The sequence below is a fragment of the Coregonus lavaretus genome, assembly GCF_964263955.1.
Source record: "Coregonus lavaretus genome assembly, contig: HAP1_SCAFFOLD_372, whole genome shotgun sequence".
In the NCBI taxonomy this organism is placed as follows: Eukaryota; Metazoa; Chordata; class Actinopteri; order Salmoniformes; family Salmonidae; genus Coregonus; species Coregonus lavaretus.
In genome coordinates, this window is record NW_028160424.1 from 216,321 (window position 1) to 229,353 (window position 13,033).

Consider the following 13,033-nt stretch of genomic DNA (forward strand, 5'->3'; position numbering starts at 1 on the left):
GTGGGTCAATTCACTGTAAACACGGTGTAATAAATCTCAATCATTAACAAGCTGTTTTATAGTGTATAAGCAATGGGATTTTTATTCTGCAGTGCAGATTATGTTGAATTCCAACCTAAATGTGTTTTGTGTTGATGTGTCCACAGTGAGGTATGTGTCTGTGCAGGCTGGAGGCTCCATCATCATCCCATGTCACTATGATCAGTATTACATAAATCATGTGAAATACTGGTGTAAAGGGTATGATTGGATTAGTTGCTCCACTCTAGTACGCAGTGACCATCCTAAGAGCAGTGGTAATGCCTCAATCTCTGATGACATCAACCAGAGAGTCTTCACTGTGACCATGACTGATCTGGAGCCAGAGGACTCTAAGACTTACAGGTGTGTTGTGGAAATCAATGGAAGACCAGATATCATGATACAACGGTTCTACCTATCTGTCACTCCAGGTAAGATCCCTGCAACTCTTACAATTCAGTAAAGTAGAATAGGTAGTTCTCAGTAATGATGAGACAATCAGATATAGCCTGCTTCCACAAACTAAATGACTGGTGTTCTCATTTCATTTCCTGGTAACTGGTTCCTTGTCTGGTAACTGGTATCACCATTATTGTTCAAGTTGACCTGAAGAATACTTTATGTTCTATATATGTCGATTGTGGTGTAAACTTTGTTTAAACTCCGCTGTCTGTATTCTGTCTCTCAATGTTGTCTATCACTAGCAGCACCATATCACCAAGTAACACTATTTGTAAATGTACTTGGCGAAAAAAGGTCATACTGATTCTATCAATTGATGATTTTAATGAGGATATTTTGGAAGTAAAAATACTTACTAGAAATAAAGTTATGCTGCTGAGTTCTTTCTTTGGTGTCTGTACCTCTGTGTTCAGGTACTCCAGAACTCTATGTGGACCAACAGGAAGTGACTGCAGTTGTAGGAGGGAGTGTCACTGTCTGTTGTTACTATAGTAACTCTGGAGATATGAAGTGGTGCAGGATGGGTGGTGATTGTGTGTGGTATTCTGGGACTTTACATGGAACAGTGACATTAAAGGATATCAGTCTGGCCAACAACAGAACAGTCTTAACAGTGACTATGAGTGGACTGAAGATGGAGAACACTGACTGGTATTGGTGTGAAGTGGGAGAACTAGAGATGCCTGTTCACATCACTGTCAGTCAACCAACTGCTACACAAAACATCACTGCTATCAGTAAGTACTTTCTGTTTGGGTCACAAAAATAGTTTAATATCCATAGTTACTTCACATCAAAATGATGTAATTTTCTTACATTAGTATCACAATGAAAATATGTATTTATTCCATGATTTACTTCTTGACATAGATGATATTCAGTGAAAATCTGCTACTGTTTTCATAATCCTTGACAGCAGATTCACTTTGTTTCATCGTCTGAAACAAATTGGAATATTGACTATGAATGTGATGTTGCTATTGTCGTATCTGATGAGTGGTGGCCATTATTGCTGTCAACAAAGAGTCCGTTATGCTGCATCGTGTTAGAGGCTTTTATTAAAATCACGAGGTTACAGCATAAATGACAGGTGACATGACACCCGGGGAGCGACGCCTCCGAATGGCTGCTCGCTCTGCCCCTCCGTCGTGGTTCCCCCCTTATATATAACCTTCCGAGATGTGAGTGGCTCCCTCTACTGTCCAATCCCCGTGTCTACAACACACTTCCGGTCTTGTTGTATGTGACGTCACACCCAAAACATTCCCTCTTGATACTAACAAACAACATTCCATTTCTTCATGAAAAACATTTAACAAAGGCATAATCTTCAGATACGATACTATACAACCTGACTATTTGGTATACCAGTAATTTCATTAATGGCATTGTTGTTTTACCTCACAGCAAACCAAGCTGAGGGGAACATGGAGGAAGTCCACCAGAGGTTATTATCACTCATTCAGCTGTATTATCCCACATATTATGGCAATTGTTTGATAATATGAACACAAAGAAACATTACAATTCCATCATACACTACAACAGTTAAAGCTAACCAAACTCCCTTCCTAAATGCATATAGAGACTGTTAGCACTTCCTCTTGGTTGGAACATTTCTTTGGAGAAGTAGCAGCAATTTTTGTGTTATTCTCACTCATTTGCAAGGACAAGTTGCACACTTTAAAAAAACAATGTTATTTGTATAGTAATTATCTCAATAATAATAATGTAAACTTCCACACATGTGAATAGCTAAATAATTGTTCCATTTATCACAACAGTGTAAACAACAAGTTATTACTTTTTCACAAATGATCAATTTATAATGATCTATTTTAATTGTGTTTTTGATTCAAGTTCTTCTATGTAATCCATCAGGTCCATAGATGTGAAAGTCCTACTGATTCCTTGGGGCATGTTGGTGGTGGTGACAGCTGGTATCCTAGTCACATGGAATATGTGGACAAAGCATAGTAAGTAGTCATTTTATGTGAATATAAAAAAGGAGAATAGTTAAGAAAAATACCAAATGTGTTGACATTGTGACCAACAGTATATTGCTTAACTGTTATTGATCTTGAATGGCAAAAAGTATTTTGAGGAATTGTCTATAAGAAATCTATTCAGAGGTATTATTGTACTATAACAAACTCAGAAGTAATTGACATCTCCCTCTTTATTCCAGAGGACAATAAGGCCAAGGACCAGACAACTAACAACTCAGTGGTAGGATACACTTATTTTATTATATTCTATTATTTTCAACCATCTGCTTTTCTGTTCATGATTTGGGATCATCTACCATTTTACTCTAGTGTTACCTCTTCAGTTGGTTATCAATGAGTTGACATAAAAGGTCCCATATTCTGAACCCAAGGTCTTATAACACTCAAGACGTTGAAAAATGATGTTTAAAAGACAGAGAACAGAAAGCTGTCAGTTCACTAAATATATATGTGACTGCATCCTATCATGGAAACAAACTGTGGTTTAGCTGGTAAATAGACAAGTCCTGTATCTCTTTGCTATTTATTTCTTTGCAGTCTGCTGACCCTGAGCCGGACATTTCATACAGCACAGTGAGCCAAACCAGAGAAACAGCACAGCAGGTACAAACTGAATAAACCTGGTTTTGGTCTGTGGAGATCTTGGACTAGTACCAATCACTCCATCTCTGCATGGAGCTAAGGTTCTCTCTCTCTTTCTCTCTCCTCCATTTCTGCAATGTGAGCTTGGGTTCTCTCTCTCTCTCTCTCTCTCTCTCTCTCTCTCTCTCTCTCTCTCTCTCTCTCTCTCTCTCTCTCTCTCTCTCTCTCTCTCTCTCTCTCTCTCTCTCTGTGTCTCTCTCTCTCTCTCTCTCTCTCTCTCTCTCTCTCTCTCAATTCAATTCAATTCAATTTTTCAATTTAAGGGCTTTATTGGCATGGGAAACGTATGTTAATATGGCCAAAGCAAGTGAAGTAGATAGTAATCAAAGTGAAATAAACAATAAATATTAACAGTAAACATTACACTCAGAAGTTTCAAAAGAATAAAGACATTTCAAATGTCATATTATGTATATATACAGTGTTGTAACAATGTGCAAATAGTTAAAGTACAAATGGGAAAATAAATATACATAAATATGGGATGTATTTACAATGGTGTTTGTTCTTCACTGGTTGCCCTTTTCATGTGGCAACAGGTCACAAATCTTGCAGCTGTGATGGCACACTGTGGTTTTTCACCCAGTAGATATAGGAGTTTATCAAAATTGGGTTTGTTTTCAAATTCTTTGTGGATCGTTGTAATCTGAGGGAAATATGTGTCTATAATATGGTCATACATTTGGCAGGAGGTTTGGAGGTGCAGCTCAGTTTCCACCTCATTTTGTGGGCAGTGTGCACATAGCCTATCTTCTCTTGAGAGCCAGGTCTGCCTACGGTGGCCTTTCTCAATAGCAAGGCTATGCTCACTGAGTCTGTACATAGTCAAAGCTTTCCTTAAGTTTGGGTCAATCACAGTGGTCAGGTATTCTGCCACTGTGTGCTCTCTGTTTAGGGCCAAATAGCATTCTAGTTTGCTCTGTTTTTTTTTGTTTGTTCTTTCCAATGTGTCAAGTAATTCTCTTTTTGTTTTCTCATGATTTGGTTGGGTCTAATTGTGTTGTTGTTGTTGTTGTTGTCCTGGGGCTCTGTGGGGTCTGTTTGTGTTTGTGAACAGAGCCCCAGGGCCAGCTTACTTAGGGGACTCTTCTCCAAGTTCATCTCTCTGTAGGTGATGGCTTTGTTAACGACGTTTTGGGAATCGCTTCCTTTTAAGTGGTTATAGAATTTAACGGCTCTTTTCTGGATTTTGATAATTAGCGGGTATTGGCCTAATTCTGCTCTGTATGCATTATTTGGTGTTTTACGTTGTACACAGAGGATGTTTTTGCAGAATTCTGCATGCAGAGTCTCAATTTGGTGTCTGTCCCATTTTGTGAATTCTTGGTTGGTGAGCGGACGCCAGACCTCACAACCATAAAGGGCAATGGGTTCTATAACTGATTTAAGTATTTTTAGCCAGATCCTAATTGGTATGTCAAATTGTATGTTCCTTTTAAAGGCATAGAAGGCCCTTCTTGCCTTGTCTCTCAGATCGTTCACAGCTATGTGGAAGTTACCTGTGGCGCTGATGTTTAGGCCAAGGTATGTATAGTTTTTTGTGTGCTCTAGGGCAACAGTGTCTAGATGGAATTTGTATTTGTGGTCCTAGCACCTGGACCTTTTTTGGAACACCATTATTTTTGTCTTACTGAGATTTACTGTCAGGGCCCAGGTCTGACAGAATCTGTGCAGAAGATCTAGGTGCTGCTGTAGGCCCTCCTTGGTTGGTGACAGAAGCAACAGATCATCAGCAAACAGTAGACATTTGACTTCAGATTCTAGTAGGGTGAGGCCGGGTGCTGCAGACTTTTCTAGTGCCCTCGCCTATTCGTTGATATATATGTTGAAGAGGGTGGGGCTTAAACTGCATCCCTGTCTCACCCCACGGCCCTGTGGAAAGAAATGTGTGTGTTTTTTGCCAATTTTAACCGAGCACTTGTTGTTTGTGTACATGGATTTCATAATGTCGTATGTTTTTCCCCAACCCCACTTACCATCAATTTGTATAGCAGACCCTCATGCCAAATTGAGTCAAAAGCTTTTTTGAAATCAACAAAGCATGAGAAGACTTTGCCTTTGTTTTGGTTTGTTTGTTTGTCAATTAGGGTGTGCAGGGTGAATACGTGGTCTGTCGTATGGTAATTTGGTAAAAAGCCAATTAGAAATTTTTTCAGTACATTGTTTTCACTGAGGAAATGAACTAGTCTGCTGTTAATGATAATGCAGAGGATTTTCCCAAGGTTGCTGTTGACGCATATCCCACGGTAGTTATTGGGGTCAAATTTGTCTCCACTTTTGTGGATTGGGGTGATCAGTCCTTGGTTCCAAATATTGGGGAAGATGCCAGAACTATGGATGATGTTAAAGAGTTTAAGTATAGCTAATTGAAATGTCTGTGTCTGTATATTTTATCATTTCATTGAGGATACCATCAACACCACAGGCCTTTTTGGGTTGGAGGGTTTGTATTTTGTCCTGTAGTTCATTCAATGTAATTGGAGAATCCAGTGGGTTCTGGTATTCTTTAATAGTTGATTCTAAGATTTGCATTTGATCATGCATATATTTTTTGCTGTTTGTTCTCTGTTATAGGGCCAGAAAGATTGGAGAAGTGGTTTACCCATACATCTCCATTTTGGATAGATAGCTCTTCGTGTTGTTGTTTGTTTAGTGTTTTCCAATTTTCCCAGAAGTGGTTAGAGTCTATGAATTATTCAATTACATTGAGCTGATTTCTGACATGCTGTTCCTTATTTTTCCGTAGTGTATTTCTGTATTGTTTTAGTGATTCACCATAGTGAAGGCGTAGGCTCAGGTTTTCTGGGTCTCTATGTTTTTGGTTGGATAGGTTTCTCAATTTCTTTCTTATGTTTTTGCATTCTTCATCAAAACATTTACCACTGTTGTTACTTTTATTTGGTTTTCTGTTAGAGATTTTTAGATTTGATAGGGATGCTGAGAGGTCAAATATACTGTTTAGGTTTTCTACTGTCAAGTTTACACTATTACAGTGGAACGTTTTGTCCAGGAAGTTGTCTTGAATGGATTGAATTTGTTGTTGCCTAATTGTTTTTTGGTAGGTTTCAACACTACTTTCCTTCCATCTATAGCATTTCTTAATATTATTCAGTTCCTTTGGCTTTGATGCCTCATGATTGAGTATTGCTTTGTTCAAGTAGACTGTGATTCAAGTAGACTGTGATTCAAGTAGACTGTGATTTTCAATCCCTGCAGTGTTGAGCTGAGTATCTGAAGTTCCTATACTCTGTATTCCTATGCATGTCGCCATATGTTTCCCTTCTGTCCTGTCCATTTCTCAGAGTCCAAACCCAGACAGCCACCATGACGTGATGTACAGCACTGTGATGCCTGATCAGTTCAGGACAGAACAGAAGGTCAACATATGGCTACATGCATCTTGGGTCTTAGACAACATTATGGATGTTACTCATAAAACGTCATAGCCTTGGCAAATTTGCATCTGTTTTAGAAAACAATTGTATTTACAGTTTCATTTTCTTTCTTGGAACAAGCAATAGATAAATGTACACTATAACAATACAACAATACGTTTTTGTTATCTGGGTCTCTCTCTACCAGCAGGCCCCATTTCCTGAAGATGATGATGATGTCACATACAGCACTGTCATCCCCCAGCACAAGGCCCAACTAAAAGTACAGGCCAAGGTAAAGCTGCTCTGCTGATTAGCCACAGCTAGTATTATGTTATCAGAAACAACAGTAGGTGATAGTTTTTTCAGTGTTAATATAGTCATGGTTATGTCACCATTATACCTATAAGCATAATATATCACCTTTATGTCACATATCACAATTACAACTGTCTTTCACAGAGAACTGTGTTTTAAACTGTACTCTCCATTATAACAGAACTGTCCCTGTTCACGTCTCTACCTGTTCCTCCTCTGTAGGCAGCAGAACCAGATGATAATGTGGTCTACAGCTCACTAGCTCTACAGGTGACCACACAGGTCAGTGTTGGTGTCTCCTCTGTCTGTTGTACCAGATGATGCTGATCTCTCAACAAAGATACAGACAACACCACATTGCTATGTGTTGTAAACGTCACTCTTTAATCACACAAATCTTTCTTAGTCTTTTTAGTTTTGCTGCATGAAAAACTGTATAATCACGTTGTGACCAGCTAACCACATTGTTTTCAGTGTGTATCCATAACATTACAGTGTGGAGTGTGCCTGGGTTTAGGGTGAAGTTGCCCCTAGATGCTGATCTTGGGTCAGATATATAAAAAATTTTAAAATCCCACTAAAGGTTAAGGTTAGGATTGGGGGAGGGGAAGCTGATTTTAGATCTCTATCTATTGGAAATGTCACCACAGTGAATGTGACTGAATGTTACACGTTCTCTCCAGCAGAGGGCAGCAGCAGCACAGCAGTGACTGACTGAGTGACCTTGGTGGAGTCCTTATCCTGGAAGGACAGCCCACTCCCCTCTCCTGTGTCACAACATCTATCTGCCTCCAATATGCTTCTGTCATACCTCTTAACCCAAGCCAGAAAGACCCCTCTATCCTTTTGTGTCCATAAACTACTGAAGACAGTCTGCTGTGTTTGTTTTCATTGTTACCACATATATGTTATTAGTTATTTTCCATCCACCTTTTACCCTTGTCACTTGTTTTTTACATCATCATCTTATTTCTGTCACCTAATTAATTGTCCTATGCCTGTAACTAATCATGATCAAAAGTATAGATAGTATAGTATAGTAGCTACTATGTATAATAACTACTGTACTGCGATAATAAAATGTACTATACTGTCTATATTGCACAATGGACATTTGTCACACCTGATGTGTATTTTTAATGGATTATCAGATAAAATTGAGTTAATCATGAACATATAGTTAACATTCTTTGTGACTAACTGAATTTGGCCGTTTGTTTTTGTCTCTCTCTTCAAACACAGTGAAGGGAGCAGCACCAGGGTTGAATAGAGTTTGAGCTAGACCTTTGTCTCCTTGGTATCTTCTTGATTGATTACAGCATGAGGGGGTGAGGTTTGTGTAATTTAGGGCCTTGTCATGTTTAAACTAAACATGAGTGTGTGTGCAAGACAGGGGAGCGGGTGATTGGTTGGAGTAATAGTTCAGCCGTCCTCAGGGACAAAGGAAGTGGGCGGAAGAATAAAAGAGCGGGAAAACTGAAGAGGACTATATAAGATGGAGGGAGACCTTAAGGATGTGTGCCCCTCTGCAGATTGGTATCGGCTTTGTTGAAAACTTTAATAAAGTCATTTCTTGATGCAACAAAAACTCTGTAAGACCTTATTTGTAATAAAGTATAGTGGTTATTTTCCACAACACACCCTGATCTGTTTCACCTGTCTTGTGCTTGTCTCCATCCCCCTCCAGGTGTAGCCCATTTTCCCCAGTGTCCCCTGTGCATTTCTACCTGTGTTTTCTGTTTGTCTGTTGCCAGTTTGTCTTGTTTCGTCAAGCCTACCAGCGTGTTTTTCCCGTACTTCTATTCTCTCTAGTCCCTGTTTTCTAGTTCTCCCGGTTCTGACCTATTCTACCTGTCCTGACTCCGAGCATGCCTGCTGTCCTGGACATATCTGACTCTGACCTGGTTTACAAACCTCTGCCTGACCTGACCCTGAGCCTGCCTGCCGTTCTCTACCTTATTGACTCTGCCCTGGAATACTGACCTCTGCCTGCCCTTGACCTGTCGTTTGCCTGCCCACTGTTTTGTAATAAACATCTATGATTTGAACTGTTTGCATATGGGTCTTATCCTGATTCCTGATAGTACAAACTGGCTGACCCAGCAGACTCGGACAAGCTCTGCGACGCCGTCTCCTCCCACTGCGCCACCATTGCAAGACACGAGGAGTTACTTCACAAACTTATGGAAGGATTCCAGACCTTGGCTGAACGCCACGGCTGTGCTTTCCATACATTGCCGGAGAAAGTCAGCAGATTGTCTATTAGGCAGCAGCCACTACTTTAATCCCCAGACTCTCAGCAACCCCGCCACCAGCGGCATTTCTTCCCAGCCTACCACGGTGCCCCGAGAACCATGCTTACCTCCGGAGCGCTATGCTGGAGATTCTGGAACCTGCCAAGCTTTTCTCTCCCAGTACTCCCTCATCTTCTGTTCCGGTTGCCCTCGCACGTCCTCAATTTCCACCTCGCCTCCAAGGAATCCCGGAAATCTCCAAAGTCTACACTTCCGATGTCACCCGAGTTCTCTCAGAAATCACAGAGGGTTGCCGACTCGCCTCCTCCGGAGCCTATGCAACTTGGCAGAGCTAGATTGTCTCCTGCCGAATGGTTACACAGACTGAACACATAGGGCTGTCATTAGATTTCTACCTGTCCTGTAAAAAGACCCGGCTCATCAGGAAGTATGAGTACACTGGTGGCCATTACGGAGAATGTCCAGTCTCCCATTACTCGTACCCCTCTCCATGCCATCTTGCTGTGCGGTGACCGGTCCAAATCTCTCCCAGTTCTCATTGACTCTGGGGCCGACAAGAGTTTTATGGACGCTACCCTGGTGTCAGAGTTGGGAATCCCCACTCAAACCCTCTCCATTCCCATGGACGTCGGAGCGCTGGATGAGCGTTCTATTGGCAGAGTCACCCACAACATGGTTCCTATCAACCTGCGAGTGTCAGGCAACCAACGCGAGACGATCCAGTTTCTACTTATCGAATCCCCTCAGGTACCCATTGTGTTGGGGTTTTCATGGCTCCAAAGACACAATCCCCTTGTGGACTGGACTGTGGGTTCGATCAATGGTTGGACCGCATTCTGCCATGCTCAATGCCTGAAGTAGGCGCAGCATGCCCTGGGACGTCTTCCTGCAGGCTTGGGTAAAGTCTCTGACCTTTTCGCCATTCCCATGGAATACCAGGACATCCGGGAGGTTTTCAGCAAGGCCCGTGCCACCTCACTTCCTCCGCTTCGGCCCTATGACTGCGCAATTGACCTTCTCCCGGGCACTGCACCGCCTCAGGGGTGGCTCTATTCCCTGTCGGGTCCGGAGACCAAGGCGATGGAAACGTACATTGAGGACTCCCTGGCTGCAGGGTGTATCCGTCATTCTGCCTCCCCCGCCGGCACAGGGTTTTTCTTTGTGGAGAAGAAGGACAAAACCTTGCGCCTGCGTATCGACTACCGGGGCCTGAATGACATCACGGTTAAAAACCGTTACCCACTTCACCTCATCGCCTCGGCTTTTGAGTCTCTCCAGGGGGCTACCATCTTCTCCAAGTTGGACCTCCTGAACGCCTACCATCTGGTAAGGATACGGGAAGGGGACGAGTGGAAGACATCCTTTAACACGGCTAGCAGGCACTACGAATACCTTGTTATGCCATTCAGACTGACCAACGCTCCTGCAGTGTTCCAGGCCCTGGTTTACAATGTTCTCCGTGACATGTTGAACCAGTTCGTGTTCGTCTACCTCAATGACATTCTCGTTTTTTCCCGCTTGGCTCAAGAACATGTCCTCCATGTTTTTCAGCACTCACCTCTCCCAAGGTCCCGATCACGTGGTCTCCAGCTGCAGACCAGGCGTTCTTGGACCTCAAGCACCGATTCACAACTGCCCCCATCCTAATCCATCCGGATCAGTCCCGGCAGTTCGTGATGGAGGTCGACGCCTTGGACATCAGATTGGGGTCTGTCCTGTCCCAGCGTTCGGCCCAAGACCAAATGTTGCATCCCTGCACTTTCTTCTCCCATCGTCTCAACACCACTGAAAGGAATTACGACGCGGGTAACCGAGAACTCTTCACGGTTAAGATGGCGTTAGAGGAGTGGAGGCACTGGTTAGAGAGGAAGGAACACCCTTTCATAGTGTGGATGGATCACAAGAACCTGGAATATCTCCACACCGCCAAGCGCCTCAACTCCAGGCAATCTCGACAGGCCCTGCTATTCACTCGGTTCAACTTCACCATCTCATTCAGCCCGGGATCCAAGAATGTGAAGCCGGATGAGCTTTCACGCCTCTATAGCCCCTCTGCTACACCAATGGATCCTGAGACCGCCCTACCCTAACTCTTGTCTCGCGGCTGCATTCGTCTGGGGTATAGAGTACCAGGTCCGTGAGGCGCAGTGTTCCCAGCCGGACCCCGGGGAGGGGGCCCGGTTACCCAGATGTTTGTCCCGGACTCTGCCTGTTCCCCAGTTCTGGAATGGGCTCATCCCTCCCGAATGGCCAGCCATCCTGGCTCCCGTCGGACCCTGACCTTTGTACGACTACCTTTTTGGTGGCCCACCTTGGTTCATGACGTCTCCATGTTCATCACCGCCTGCACTGTGTGTACTCAGAATAAAATTCTAAAGCAAGCTCCGGCTGGCCTCCTTCAACCTCTTCCCGTTCCTCACCGCACCTGGTCCCATATATCCCTGGACTTCGTCAAGGGTCTCCCTCCATCAGATGGCAAAACCACTATCCTCACGTTGGTGGATAGGTTTTCCAAAGCCGCCCACTTCATTCCCCTTCCCAAGTCACCCTCAGCCAAGGAAATGGCCCAGCTCATGGTGCAGCACGTCTTCCGGATCCATGGACTTCCGGTGGTCTCCGATCGCGGTCCTCTGTTTTCGTTCTGGTTCTGGAAGGCGTTCTGCACCCTCATTGGGGCATCGGCCAGCCTGTCCTCCTGTTTTCACCGCCAATCTAACGGCCAGTCGGATGGAGCCAATCAGGATCTGGAGACGACTCTTCGTTGCCTCGTCTCTGCCAACCCCACCTCCTGGAGCCAGCAACTCGTGTGGGTGGAATACAGTGGGGGGAAAAAGTATTTAGTCAGCCACCAATTGTGCAAGTTCTCCCACTTAAATAGATGAGAGAGGCCTGTAATTTTCATCATAGGTACACATCAACTATGACACACAAAATAAGAGAAAGAAATCCAGAAAATCACATTGTAGGATTTTTTATGAATTTATTTGCAAAATATGGTGGAAAATAAGTATTTGGTCAATAACAAAAGTTTCTCAATACTTTGTTATATGTCACGACCCGGTGCGAGAAACAGTCACTAATAATTGTCAGAACCCAGAAGATGAGGCAGACACAGCAGTACTAGAGATGGTGGTTTAATAAAGAACAAAATCCTCAGGCAAAGAAACTAAATCCACAATGTCCAAAAATAAAGCCAAGAGGCACAAAGAGGAAAACCTCCAAAAAAACAAGGAAACTCCACAAAGTGGTAAAAATCCCACCAGAGAAATATCCATATAACACAAGGCTTGGGCTGGGGCTGGGTGCTAACTTACAAACACTGAGCAAGGAACTGAGGAACACACAGGGTTTAAATACTAACAAGGGAATGACCTACAGGTGCAAACAATAATTAGATCAAGAAAAAACAAAAGGTACAAAAAAGGTGCAATGGGGACATCTAGTGACCAAAACCCGAACAGTCATGGCCAAAACCTGACAGAATCCCCCTCCTAGGAACGGCTCCTGACGTTCCTACCAGCCTTCTCAGGGTGGAGGGCCCTGAACTGACGAATGAGGTCAGGGTCCAGTATGTCCTTGGCAGGAACCCAGGAGCGCTCCTCGGGACCGTAGCCTTCCCAGTCCACCAGATACTGCCAGGACCGCTGCACCCGGCGGGAATCCAGTATCCGGTGGACGGTATAAGCCGACTGGCCACCGATGACACGGGGCGGAGGGGGAGGTCTGCCTGCCGGAATAAGGGGAGAAAAAACAACAGGTTTTAATAAAGAAATGTGAAATGTAGGATTGATCTTAAGGGATCTGGGTAAGTGCAGGCGAAAAGTAACGGGATTGACTCTCCTGGCAATCTTAAAGGGACCGATGAACCTCTGGGACAGCTTGCGAGACTCCACCCGTAGCGGTAGGTTCTTAGTTGAGAGCCATACTCTCTGGCCGGGGTACAGGGTAGGAC

At 43.5% G+C, this 13,033-nt stretch overlaps 2 protein-coding genes across 2 annotated transcripts in view; both read left to right on the forward strand.

Moving 5' to 3' along the window:
* The window catches only part of LOC311121838 (uncharacterized protein), a gene marked incomplete at its 5' end in the record, with an annotated part of 42,427 nt that overhangs the window by 101 nt on the left and 29,293 nt on the right, over window positions 1-13,033 (forward strand). The gene's annotated exons all lie outside the window — the stretch shown is intronic.
* LOC311121844 (uncharacterized protein) lies at window positions 1,211-7,639 on the forward strand. The gene is made up of 8 exons (XM_084196284.1): window positions 1,211-1,220; window positions 1,891-1,930; window positions 2,365-2,459; window positions 2,672-2,712; window positions 3,030-3,095; window positions 6,717-6,803; window positions 7,049-7,108; window positions 7,510-7,639. Exons 2-8 carry the CDS (start codon window positions 1,911-1,913, stop codon window positions 7,534-7,536), a joined length of 396 nt encoding a protein of 131 aa, XP_084052410.1. The 5' UTR covers window positions 1,211-1,220; window positions 1,891-1,910; the 3' UTR covers window positions 7,537-7,639.

What these genes read in the sequence shown, in the direction of transcription:
- LOC311121844 (XM_084196284.1), top strand. Translation starts at nt 1,911, where the DNA reads ATGGAGGAAGTCCACCAGAG. An exon ending in ATGGAGGAAGTCCACCAGAG is followed by an intron (nt 1,931 to 2,364) that starts GTTATTATCACT and finishes GTAATCCATCAG; the next exon opens with GTCCATAGATGTGAAAGTCC. An exon ending in GAATATGTGGACAAAGCATA is followed by an intron (nt 2,460 to 2,671) that starts GTAAGTAGTCAT and finishes TCTTTATTCCAG; the next exon opens with AGGACAATAAGGCCAAGGAC.